The sequence below is a fragment of the Mustela putorius genome, unplaced genomic scaffold (genome assembly GCF_011764305.1).
Source record: "Mustela putorius furo isolate JIRA1106 unplaced genomic scaffold, ASM1176430v1.1 tig00000827_pilon_pilon_pilon, whole genome shotgun sequence".
Lineage (NCBI taxonomy): Eukaryota > Metazoa > Chordata > Mammalia > Carnivora > Mustelidae > Mustela > Mustela putorius.
In genome coordinates this window covers 8,928,071-8,941,825 of record NW_025421489.1, presented here as the reverse complement: position 1 = coordinate 8,941,825, position 13,755 = coordinate 8,928,071, and the positions used below count along the sequence as shown (strand labels likewise).

At 34.9% G+C, this 13,755-nt stretch overlaps 1 protein-coding gene and 1 pseudogene across 7 annotated transcripts in view; both read left to right on the top strand.

Annotated features, from left to right (window-relative positions):
- The window catches only part of STAM (signal transducing adaptor molecule), a 107,645-nt gene that overhangs the window by 38,166 nt on the left and 55,724 nt on the right, over positions 1-13,755 (top strand). For 4 of the 7 annotated variants that reach the window (XM_045085026.1, XM_045085025.1, XM_045085028.1 and 1 more), the window contains one exon: positions 436-520. The exons of 1 other annotated variant lie outside the window; for it this stretch is intronic. In XM_045085026.1, coding sequence (XP_044940961.1) covers positions 453-520 — 68 coding nt within the window. In that variant the 5' untranslated portion in view covers positions 436-452. Of the gene's footprint in view, positions 1-435; positions 521-5,486; positions 5,527-6,790; positions 7,106-13,755 lie in introns of those variants that run through there. 2 more of the 7 variants (XM_045085029.1, XM_045085031.1) reach the window with 2 other exon arrangements.
- Positions 13,305-13,494, top strand: LOC123393348 (annotated as a pseudogene).

The following is a 13,755-nucleotide window of genomic DNA, read 5'->3' as shown; positions in this document are numbered from 1 at the left end:
AGTGCCCTCCTTAAATGACCATCACCCACTGACCCCATCCCCCCACCTCATCACCAGCAGCTCTCCGTTTCTTCCCTGTAGTTACATCTCTTATAGTTTGCCTCTGTCTGTTTTCATCTTTTTTTTTTAACTTTCCCTTCCCTTCTATGTTCATCTGTTTTTTTTATTTTTTATTTTTTATTTTATTTCCTTAAATTCCAGGGCTATTTCTTAATATTAAGTAATAAGCATCTGAAATGTATATGGGGAAAATTATTTTACTAGGTGGTAAATGTGCCCCTAACCCCTTTTGAAGATGTTCTTGACCATCTCATTAAACAGGCTACTGGCAACTATTCTGATTTCTTATCACAACTTAGTCATTTAAATGTGATTATTTACCTCTTAAAGATTTTCAAAAATAATGTTTCTGCAATTTCTTTTCATAATACACAGAGAAAGCAACCAGTGAGATGAATACTGCTGAGGATTGGGGCCTTATTTTGGATATTTGTGATAAAGTCGGTCAATCTCGAACTGGGTAAGTGTTGCAAAGTTTCAGAGGAGCTTTATTGATTCTCTTTATTAACATGAATAAAATGAGAGTTAGAAGGTAAAGTATATTAGTTTAAAAAGGGACTTCTTTGCTAGCAAGATTTGAGGAATCATTCCATTTAAATTACTCTCTGTAACCAATTAGGGTAACATGACTGGTAACCATGTTGATATTTTAATTAAACCCTTGTCCGAGTTGCTTCCCAAAGTCTAGCTTTTTCCACTGACTTTTAAAACCGTTAGTGATTTCTCAGTTAAGTGATTTCTCAAGTTTCATCGTTATTTTTCAGTTCTTCATTGTCATTTCTGCAGTATTCTACCTAAGCGATGACTATAGAAAGACAGTTCAGGACAATATAATCTTAAACTTTTTGGCGTAAATCTTTTTGTTCATACAGAGCTTTCAATACAGCAAGTTGATTAACTGGTATACAGATTAATAATTTCCTTAATTCCTGGGCTAATAACATCTGATTTTAGTAGCCTCATTTACCCCTTTGTGCCATAGAAATATTGTCTAATTTGTATACTTCCCTGTGAAAAATGTTTGAGAACACTGCTGTGTTACACTTGATTCTTTTTTTTTTTTTTTTTTTTTAAGATTTTGTTTTTAAGCAACTTCTGTATCCAACATGGGACTCCAACATGGGGCTTGAACTTCTAACCCTGAGATCGAGAGTTGCATGCTTCACCAACTGAGTCAGCCGGGCGCCCCATACTTGATTCTTGTGGTGCTAATCTTAACCTTCTGATGATGCTTTCTTTGACTCTCTGTCGTCCCAAATATAGGAAGTTCCTTAAACTTCCTTTGATTCTTTCTTTTTCCCTCTAATACTTTTTTCTTTTCTAGTACATTCTTTTTTTTTTTCCAAAAAAAAAAATCTTACAACTTATGTTTATCTTTATATGGGTGACATCTGTATTTTCAGCTCTGATTTTTCTCACTGTAGCACTAGTCTTGGGAACACGTCATTATTTCTGGGTATCATACTATATAAGCTTTGATCTCACCATGTAGAAACCTGAAGTCCTGTCTCTTTTTGCTTTAAACCTGCTTTCCCTCTTTTGTTCCCTATCTCTGTTAATGACAAGATTATTTAATTTGCACTTAAAACCTCAGAGTCACCTCCACATTAATACTGTTGCTAAATTCTGTCAGTCTGTCTCCAAAATATTTCGCAGACTGTTGATATTATAAAGTCTTCTCAGTTAACTTCTTGAACCTGGCCAAACCAGGCAAGGGTTGTTTGTGTTCAGGGTCTTTCTGCCCCTTCAGTCAAGGCCTTTTTGTAACATGGAGCCCTTTTCAGATTCCCCAAAATGTGGCCTCTAAATGTGGCCTCATCCATCTCCTTTGTTGTTTTTACATTTTAGTGTACTGAGTCTTTCTCTTTCTGACCCTTTTAGTTCCTTAATTTAATTGGAATTTGAGTAGCTACTGTGTGCTGTATATCTTTTCCTTTTTCTCTATTTCTGTTGGTCCCACTTTACTTGAGACCTTCCTTACCATAGGTAGACTATTGAATTCACCTCCTGGCGGTTCTTTCCATTTCTTTTCTATCCACTTCTTATATCCAGTTGCCCTGTAACAGCTCTGACCATATTACTACCCTGGCTTCTGCAGTGAGTTGTCTGTCCTCCCTCTAGGCATCTGACTCATTTATTTTTCATTTATTTTTCCGCTAAGTACCATTTTTTTCAACAAAAGCCTTTCAGTTGCCAGTGCTTTTCTGCCTTAGTTTATGCTTCTGGTCATTGTGTTCCTTTAGTGTGAAGTATTTTATTCTCCCATTTTCTGTCTCTGTTTTCTCATATCTTTCCAGGCCCGATATACATATCATTTCTTCCACAAAGCTTTCTTTATCCCCTTTACAGCAAATCATATTATGGTCGTGTGAATCCTCAAAGCACTGTATCATAATCATTCTTACTTGTATTTTGTTGTGTGTTACAGTAGTTTATATCTATGTGATAGACTTAGATATGTAGAATGAAAAGGTCCGTGAATTTTTGTTGTGCAGTTTAGTGGTAGTTTTGTTTAGTTTAGATAGTTTAGTAGTCGAGAGCATGGGACTCTGGAGTGAGACTGCCTGGGTTCACATCTTAGCTCTGACCACTTTGCTGTGTCACACTGGGTATCTTATCTTCCTCATTTGCTATGTAGGAATAAAAATTGTAAGTATATTGTACTGTACTTAAAAATTTTAAGTATATTATATTGTAAGTATACTGTCCGTGGTGTACATTACATTACTTAAAGCTGGAAGTTTTTACCTTTTGACCCCCTTCACCCACTTCACCTCATGCCACCCCCCACCTCTGGCAACCATCCATCCCACCATTCTGTGAGTTCAGTTTTATTAGATGCCACTTGTGCGTGAAATCGTACAGTATTTATCTTTATCTGTATGAGTTATTTCCCTTAGCATAAGGTCCATCCAGTATTGGCCTCATATTTAAAATGACCTTTAAATGTTAAAAAACTTTTCCATTTTTTTAAGATTTATCTATTTACTTGAGAGTGAAAGAGAGAGGGAAAGGGGTTGGGGCGGGGCACAGGAAGAGGAAGAGAAAAAACCAAGCCAACTCTACACTCCTGATGTGGGGCTTGATCTCACTACTCTTGAGGTCAGACCTGAGCTGAAACCAGGAGTCAGACACTTAAATGACTTCACCTCCCAGGCACCGTCCCCCCTCCATTTGTCATTGTTTTTATCTAGAATCAATAGATTGTATTGATAGTACCTATTTATTTAGATTAGTACATGATTATTTTTTTTTCAAATTTATTTTAGACTGTATACTTCTCATCAGTATGTTCCTTAATATTTCAGTTATTTTTTGGGAGTTTTAATTGATGTTTTGCTAAGTTTATGAATTAGGAAGGATTTTCAGCTTTGATGATCTAAATAATGAGGTATAGTTCTTTTTGTTATTTTATGTTTTTTCCTTTATCTCTTTTCTTCCTTTTTCCCTTCCACTTATTTTTCCTCCTTTTACATTTATTGTTCTCTAGTTCCTTTAAATCATTAAATTAACTTCTAAGCATTTATTTGTTTATATAAATGCAGTCTCTTGCCATAGCTCTTGTTAATAAAGAATTGTTTGAAAAGGATTAAATAATAATTGAGACACTATTCTAATATTACCGAGCTTTTAAAAAATAACAGTTGCATTAGGTATTCTCAGATCAACTTAGTAGTAGAAAATTATGAAGGTGCTTTTCAGGTGAACAGTAAACTGTGGGATACTTATGGTGGGGTGGTGTTTGTAATACTTCTTTTGTTTGCTTATTTATTTTTATTGTGGTAAAATATATATAGAATAAAATTTATGACTTTAAACATTTTGTGACATGTTTGTGACATTCAGTACATTTACATTGTTGTGGGGTTATCATCAGAAGTTATCACTTCTAGTACCTTGCATCATCCCCAACTGAAACTCTGCTTACTAGACAACTCCTTACCACCACCCCCTCCCCCTGCCAGTATCTGGTAACCACTCATAGTTTGTTTCTAATCTTTGAAATCATTTTGTAATTAATTTATATAGAGAACTTGCGGAGATTTGGTTTATGTTTTCTAGGAACCTGCATACATATGTTTAGTTATGGGTTGCTGATGATAGCATAAGAATATTGAACATTACTTTAGGTTGTCAGTGAGGTATTCTAGGTACCTGATGTGCTTTAGAGAAGACTGAGAAATGCCCTTGGTGTGAGAGGGTGTTCCTGAAACCATACCCATGTGATGTGTATTTTCCTGAAACAGATTTGGGTAGGGTAGGTTGAAGTAGAGGGAAGTTATAGATTGGAATGCATTCATAAAGTTATTTGTGTACTAGGCAACAGTGTAGATTTTTTTTTTTTAAAGGATTACCATTTGGTTTTAATCTAATTTTATAAAATGTACAAATCCATTTAAATAGGTGGATTTGGAGATTGTGGAGGCAACTTGAGGAAAAGCTTTTCTTTTTCTGTAAGCTTTGGTATTTTTATCAAAATGATTTGTAACTATCAGTATATTGTGGAATTATTTAGTGCATAAATAAAATAATTTCTGTCAAGCCTTTCTTACTCTGACCCTCCAGATTGTTTGGCCTTTTCTTCTTCTTCTTCTTTTTTTTTGTAAGCATCGTCTATTTTAGAGTTGTAGTTTGGAAAATATTCTCAAGTTTTAAAGGGAAGAAAAGGAGCCATTATTGTGAAATTTTATTTAGTCAGAACTGTGACCCAGAAACATGGCTTCCAGTGTTTTGAAAAACGTTCCTTTAATTCTTTCTCTTTTAAAAGTTTTATTGTTCTGTTCTTTAAACCATATGCACATATGTGTGAGTGTATTTATATTTGTTGATTTCAGGAAATACTTATTCTTATATAAAATATGTACTTTTTGATTTAAATATAGATTTATATTTATATGGCTCAAAAATTAAAACAGCTTGAAAAGATGAACATGGACAAGTCTAACTCCTATCCCTGTTTTTCTGTCCCATCCTCTATAGATAACTGCTTTTGTTCCTTTTGTATCTTTGCATTGTTTCTTGACAGAAATATGAAGTTATTTTCCATTCATATATAATAAGCATATTATATATACACGGTAATTAGTTAATTCATTAATATATCCTGATGGCCTTAGAAATACATTTCTTTTAATGTCTGTTAGCAGTGCACTGGTCATTACATCGACAAGTTTAGATATAATTTTCTAGCTTAACATGAGTTTTGATTAGTAGCATGTAGAATATTACCACACTTAAATAATAATTATTAACTAAAATCATTTACTTAATAACTACAAATAACTATATCAGTCTCAGGAAACTTAGTAGATGTGGTTACTATTTGCTTTATATAGGTTAGAGATTTTTTTCTGAGCCTGAAATGTTTGAATATGCTGGACTTGAAACTGTAAAGAACATTCTGAAAATTTTTTCTGACTTCCTAGGATATTCACATGACTTTTACTGTGCAATTCCAGTGTATGAGTAAGTACTGAAAAATGCCTAGCCAATGAGGTCATATGATGGACTGAAAAGTCTGTTTGTTTAGAATCAAGAGAACTTTGAAAATGATGCTAACAGTTTTCTTTAACATGTCTTCACATAATGAATAGCTTTTGTTTGTTAGTTTTAATTGATTTGCTTATATTCTCATGTGAAAAATAAATGTAAGGGTAGGTGTTGATTATCCACAATAACAAGCTAAAATTAAAGGTCTCTAATTGACATCTAGATTAATTTGTGCTATTATTTTATAGCTGAACTGTCTTTGCTTAGCTTTGGACAGAGATATAGTTGACTGAATGTGGAAAACGCGATACAACTTTTTTCTTTACTTGTTTAAGGGATCTGTTTAGATTAGATTATTAGATTTATTAGATTATTAGATTTATTCCTGTAGAACTAGAAGAACTAATGGTAGTCATTTTGTCAAAAATACAAATATAAACCTTTGGAAAAGAGTTGGCTAAAAATGCTTTTCATTTTATCTGTCTTGTCTTGAACTTGGGCTGTAACTATTTCTGTTTTTCAACTGGAGTTTAAAAGAATATTTCCAGATTTTTTTTTAAAAGGAAAAGTAGTCTTTTACTCAGCCATCTTCAGTCAGGTAGAGAAACACATCTCTTCCAATTGTAATTGTATCTTCAACTTATAGGCCTTAATTTTTAAAGTGTTTCAAGTGCTCTTTAAAAAATAATAGCCAACATTTATTGATGGTTTATTATTTTCCAGGTCTTGTTTAAGGTCCTTAGAAACATTATATTTATAATATCATAGCAGCTCTAGGTAGTATAGGTTTTTCCAGTTTACAAATGGAATCTCATTCATATTTAGGTTTAAATATAATTTAAATTTAGGGAAATCCCAACAGGGGTAAAATTAAAGGATTTTTTGTAAAGTGTGATCTTGATCTTCATGTCTCTTTAACTTTTTACATTGTGGACTTATTTTTAGTTTCATTCTCTCTGCATCATTCATTTTTTCTTTTTTCTTTTTTTAAAAGATTTTATTTATCTATTTGACAGAGAGAGACAAAGAAAGAGAGGGAACACAAGCAGGGGGAATGGGAGAGGGAAAAGCAGGCTTCCTGCTGAGCAGGGAGCCCCATGTGGGGCTCATTTCCAGGACCCTGGGATTATGACCTGAGCTGAAGGCAGATGCTTAAGGACTGAGCCATCAGGCATCCCAGTCATTTTTTCTTTTAGTTGACAAAACAGTACTGGCTGGATATCATGTTCTGTATATGCAGTGGGAAGTAAGACAACAAAGCCTTTGACATCAGCTGTGGTGACAGTCTACTGGAAGTAGAAATAAACAAGTAGACAGATAACAGGCTAAGAAGATAGTGATCAGAGTGCTTTAGTGGAGAATAGAAGGGGAGACCTACTTAGATGTTGTAGGGAAGGACTAGTTTGAAGGGATAACTTTTATGATTTTAAAGTTGAGAAGAACCTAAGAGCTGAAAGCAGGTCCGGGGCAGAGGAAATAACATCTACACAAATCCTGCAAGAGAGACAATGCTTGGTGCTGGGATCTTCAAAGATGCAGAGTAGCTGGAACACAGGTGAGTTGCTCTAAATGAGCATCGAGTATAAGAGAGTGAGTGAGTTAGAAAAGTAGAAGTGGTAGTTGGAATGCTTGAAATTGAGGTTATAGAGGGTTTTCACTTACTGGTAATGGCATGGTTTAGGATGTGGCCATGACAGTTAATAAAGTGGGATAGCAGTTGTGAAGCCAAGATGTTAGGAACATCACTTATATAGTAATAAATTAATATTTCTGAGAATTAAGACAAGAGTAATGTTGGAGAGGGTGAAAGTGAGCAAGGAGTTAAAATCATTGAGGGATGAAGGGGTAATTGAAGTGTTTCTTGTTTTTTTTTTTTGTTTTTATTGTTATTTTGTTTTTTTAGAGAGAGATAAAGAGGGAGAGGCAGAGGGAGAAGGAGAGAGATAATCTCAATCCATGCCTAGCGTGGAGCCCAACATGGAGCCTGATTCAACAACCTGATGATAATGACTGAGCCCAAATCAAGAGTTGGACACTTAACTGCCTGAGCTACCTAGGCACCCCACTTAAGGTTTTTTAAATAAATGCAGTAAGAAGATAGTGTGGCTTGATGGTAATTGGATTGTTTTAAGGAAGAGGATGAGAGAATGATTTGAAAGTAGTAAAGGGGGCAAAGAAGACCCATATCTTGTACCTACCTGTAGAGTGGGAGTAGATCCTCCCTGGAAGATGGTGGAGAGCCAGATTTCTGTAGCGCCCAAGAATTGTGGATTGGGGCTTTTGTTGACAGTGGACTATGAATTCTACACAGTGGGGAGGTTTCAAAAGGTGAAAAGTAATGCATATGTAGAGCTCATTAATGGTGGATAGTCTGGAGCTTTTCATAGGAACTGGTATAAATAGAAATAATAGGCATGTGTTCTCAAATTCTCAATCTTTGTATAGTAGAGAAAGTTGGGTGCCCAAGACTTCCTTCTGACCTTTGCAGATGGAACCTTGGAAGTCTAGGAAGGAGTGGTTGGGGCTCTCTTTTGACCCTGTGCATACAGGTGAAGGGGCTCCTCTTTGTTTTTGTTTTTGTTTTTTGTTTGTTTGTTGGTCGGTTGGTTGGTTGGTTGATTTTCTAAAGATTTATTTATTTGAGAGAGAGAGAGATAGCATATGCGGGGTGAAAGGGGGGTGGCAAGGAAGGGCAGAGGAAGAGAGAATCTTAAGCAGATTCTGTGCTTAGAGCAGAGCTGGACTCAGGCCACAGCCCTGAGATCACAACTTGAGCCAAAACCAGGAGTCGACCCCTTAACTCACTGCACCACCCAGGTGTCCCAGTCTTTGTTATTGTTGTTGTTTTTTTGAAGTGTTTATTTTAATTCCAGTTAGTTAACGTACAGTGTTGTATTTATTTTAGGTGTGCAGTATAATAATTCAGCACTTCCATACATCACCCTGGGCTCATCATTGGGTAGTCTTTCATTGAATCAAAGGCTCTTACCCTTCGCAAGATTAAACATCATTTTCTATGTTTAAGAGATTTTTGTTTCCTTTTCTGTGAACTGTATGTATCCTTTCATTTCTTGTAGTCCTTGATATATTAGGGACATACTTGTCTATAATTTGAGTTTGTGTGTATGTGTGTGTGTGTGTGTGTGTATTACATTATTTTTTTTTACTTTGTTGTTTTTCATTTAGGAGTTTTTAATTTTTATACAGGTAAATTCATCAGTCTTTTCTTAATTTGAATGGTACAGAACTTACGCTCTTCAAGGGTTTAGTGGGATTAACTCATTTTCTCTTTATGGTTTCATTTTTTTGTTTCATAATTAGTAGACTTTGAAATACAGTTTTAGATTTATAGAAAAATTGAGCGGACAGTGTAAAGAATTCTAATACCCACCCTACTGCTCATATACTGCTATTATTAACATCTTATATTGTGTGGTACATGTGTTAATAAGTAATGAACCAATATATTGATACACTATTATTAACAGAAACCCATTGTTCCCATTAAAACGTATTTTGTACTATACAGTTTTATGGATTTTGACAAGCCTTTAATGATAAGTATCTATCATTATAGTATCACAGAGAATAGCTTCACCATTTAAAAAATGTTCTTTGCTCCACATACTCATTCTTCTCCTCCCTCTCTTTTAACCTCTGACAACCATTGTTTGTTTTTTGTTGCTTCTTTAATGTTGCTTTTATCAAAATGTTGTATAATTAAGATCCTATATATAGCCTTTTCAGATTGTCTTCGCTTAACACAGAATGCCTTTTACTTAGCAAAATGCCTTTAAGCTTCATCTGTGTCCTTTCATGGCTTGATACCTTGTTTCTTTTTATTTATGAATAATATTCCAGTATATAGATGTACTATAGTTTGTTTGTTCATCCACCTATTGAAGGACATCTAGATTCCGGTCAGGTTTTGGTAACTGTGAGTAGAGCTGCTATGAAATACATTTCGTGTATAGGTTTTGCGTGTGTGGACTTAGGCTTTCAACTCATTTGGGTAAATACCTAGGAACATGTTTGCTGGATCATTTGGAAGACTATGGTTAGCTTTGTGAGAAATTGCCAAACTGTTTCCCAATGTCTGTGTACCTGTGGTTACATTTTTTACATTTAAATCTTTGCTCTATTTGGAATATCCTCTTATATAGTATGAGGTGTGGCTCTAACTTTATTCTTTTCTGTCTTGCTACCCAAAATTCCAGTGACATTTATGGAGTAATCCATCTTTTTCTTTTGATTTGAAATACTGCCTTTATATATTACACTCCTGTATGTATTACCCTATGTATTTTTTGAACTTTATTTTTGGTCCCGTTTGTATGTGTATATACATGTGCTGCTTCTGCATGATTTCAGAGTTTTTGTGAATACTCCTTTCCCTTTCTACTATCCCCAGATGAACATTAGGATTGACTTGCCTAGTCTAAAAACAACGATTTCTTTGTAAATTGGCTTAGTTTGGGGGGTACCGAGGTGGCTCAGTGGGTTAAAGCCTCTGCCTTCTGCTCAAGTCATTATCTCAGGGTCCTGGGATTGAGCCCCACGTTGGGCTCTCTGCTCAGCAGGGAGCTTGCCTCTCCCTCTCTCTCTGCCTGCCTCTTTGCCTATTTGTGATCTCTGTCAAATAAATAAATAAAATTTAAAAAAAAATAAATTGGCTTAGTTTTAAATGAATAAATTGTTTTTATGATATAAAATCTTCCTATCCAAGAACATAGCTTATCTTTGTATCTTTTAGTATGATTGAATTTTTTCTCTTAGAAGTCTTGAATATGTTTAGTAAAGTTTCTTACGAGGTATTTTTTCCTTTTTCCCACATTTAAGTGAAGTCTTTCTTTAACTGGTTGTTTGATAGGAATTTTCTTTTTTCATCAGTGGACTGTACTATAACATCTGTGTATTCCTGAAGGGGGAAATTGAGAAGATGAGTTGGGAGACAGTGGGGTTAGTAGTTAGGGTAGGATTGTGATTCAGTCTCGTTTTTTCATCTGTACTTGGCCCTAGACAGTGATTTTACTTTTGTATTTTATTATAATTTTAAAAACAATATATTTTATAGCTAGGACCTATAGAGTCCTCGTGACTACAGAGATCCTTTCAAAGATAAGGAAATTAATGCTCGGAGATTTTAATGTGACTTTCAAAAGTAGTAGCAGAGGTAAAGTGCAAATTTAGGTTTTTACGCTCAATCTTAGGTTTTTGCCTCACTTTTCAGTGCTGCGTTCTTAAGTGCCTATAATGAACAATTATTTGAAAGTTAAAAATCATGAATCAAAACATGCCAATTTGATATTGAAGTTTTGAGTGATTCTTCTCTTTTCCATGCATAAATCACATTGTGTTGTGTTTGACAGTGTTAACATAGTCTAGGAAACTCAAAATATCACTATATTGAATTTAAGTATGTAGTAACTGTTATTCATTCTTCCATCAATCCTCAGTGTTTAGTTTACCTGCTTTCCTGCTGAAGTCTTTTGGAATCATGAACTTGTTCTTTAAATGCCAAATAACATCATTTGTTTACTTTATTCATGTACTGTAGTCACATATCATTTCATCTTAGGAGAAATACCTACTTTCTTATGTTTTTTTTCTGTTTTTCTTTAATATTTGCAATAGTTTAAGGAAAATGTCCTACTTATTTTTTTTGTCAGGTTCCATGAGGGGGATAATGAAGAAAGTGGTATCCTCATTTTGAAGTTATTTGATCTAAGATCATTGATTTAGTAGTAGATACAGTAGTTAGAATTCAAATTAACTGCCATTTTAGTGGTAATGATTTACCTAAGGATGTAAAAGCTTATCACAGTTTAACTTAATATTTTTATGATACAAAAATATTTTTCAAATGAGAAATAGAGAAGTGAGACCTATTTGAAATGAAAGTTTTTAACAAAATTTTATAAAGCACAAGATGTCACAAATCTTGACTCTTTTATCCTGCAGAATCATTTCGTGTTTTTGGCTTTTTCCGTATGTATAAATGGAAAGATCTTTTCAGAGAGTCCCACTAGCTGGGAGACTAATGTTGAGCTATTTATCTGACATAACTATACAGCAACATACTTGAAAGTAGGTAGACATTTATGAATAACAATTTTGGATATTTACTTGAGGCTATTTAAGGAGATTTGAAATTTCATTATTTTTTTAAAAGAGAGTTGCAGGAATGCAAAATTAGTTTTACTTTTCTGTGATCTTTCTGACTATAGATTTGAGCTGCATCATATGCATGTTTATCTTACTGAATTTAACTGTATTCTTTGTAGCCCCCTCAAATGGTATTTTTACTAAAGACTTGTCCTAAAGACTTGTGTTTTCCTAAATGTTGTCTATTTAGTGAGATATCATTTAGTGAGTTATGTGCTATCTCACCATTTTAGTTTTCATTTCTCTTAGAGTATGAATATCTTACTGCACTAAGTGATTCACTCAGTGTATGCATTTTTTTTTTAAACAACATGGCCTGTATGAAAGCTATTTTATTTTATATATTTTTTTATTTATTTGACAGAGACAGCAAGAGAGGGAATACAAGCAGGGGGAGTGGGAGTGGGAGAAGCAGTCTTCCTGCCCAGCAGGGAGCCCGATGTGGGGCTCAGTTCCTGGACCCTGGGATCATAACCTGAGCCTAAGGCAGACACTTAACGACTGAGCCACCAAAGTGCCTGAAAGCCTTTTTCTTCGATGGGTGCTTAAAGTAACAGTTTTGGGGACGCCTTGGTGGCTCAGTTGGTTAAGCAGTTGCCTTCAGCTCAGGTCATAATCCCAGCATCCTGGGATCGAGTCCCACATTGGGCTCCTTGCTCTGCAGGGAGCCTACTTCTCCCTCTAACTCTGCCTGCCACTCTGTCTGCCTGTGCTCACTCTCGCTCACTCTCTCTCTGACAAATAAATAAAATCTTTAAAAAAAAATAACAGTTTTGGTTTAATAATTGAGGAAAAGTTGCCTATGTTGAGCTTATTTGAGAGATGATGCAGTATGTTTTCTAATAGGTAACTCCCTAATAAAGAGAAATTGATTAACTGCAATTTTTGCCACTGCCCAGACTTTGGAAACACACCCCAGGAAATTGTACTATTCCCTGATATTTTACAGTGGTGAGATTTGTGCTATGCTTATTTTTCACATGGTAAGTTTAGAGCAGCAAAGTTATTTTGTAGTTGGAAAACTGGGAAAGATGAAAAATAATTTCCCTTTCCCTGTTCTTGTCCCTGATCCTGGTCTTTTGTTTGCATATCTCAAGATAAAGAAAAGAGAGGATATGTCTTAAAATTTTTTTAAATACAAAAATGGAGTTTTGAGAAGGTTTTTAGAGAGACTACCCTTTACAGAGGTGGGTGATGGGAATCACTGGTAGATTTTTCCTAATGCACATGCAGATTTTGCCGTTAGCATGTGTTTTTACAAAATACTTAATTTTATTACCATCATCAGTCTCTTACATCCTGTGCTCTTCCCAGCATTAGATAATCAGAATTTTTCCCTTATTGTAATCCTGTTGTAATCCTTTTGTAAGACAAGATTTTATGGAAGCATGTACATTTTTCTCATAGAAAACTAACTCAGTGGAAGACATATAGGAGTTGGTAATAGAGTTTTGTAAGGAGGATTATTCACTTATTCTAAATACTAAGTATTGTACAACAGTGAAAAGTAGTGTTTTCCATATTTAGCTCAGCATCAGCTATGTTGAAGGCATTATTGTAGGCAACATTCACAATGAAAACGTTTTATCAGCTTTGCGCAGTGGCAGTATCGTAGCCAATGAGGTTTATCAGAGGCGCAGTTAATGCTAATTGAAAACGTTTTATGTGCAGGGAGTAGGGAGCCAAGGATGAACAATGTAGCCCTGGATCCTGTCTTCAGAAACCCTCAAGATGGGGAGATAAACAGTTAAGGCAATTTTATTAAAATTTTATTTAAAAGGAAAGATGAAAAGAAAACCCAATTTTAAATTATACAAGTTAATAGTGTTTGAACAGCTGTCAGCACACTTTGCTAGAGGTGATTCTAGTTATCTATTGCTACATAACCAGCCTATAACTTAGTGGCTTAAAGGAGCATTTATTATGATCTTCACGGTTCTTTCGGTTAACAGTCTGGTACTTCTTGCTTGGGGTCTCTCGTGAACTTGTAGTCACCTAATGGCTGGGACTGGAATATCTGAAGGCCTGATTGGGATGGAT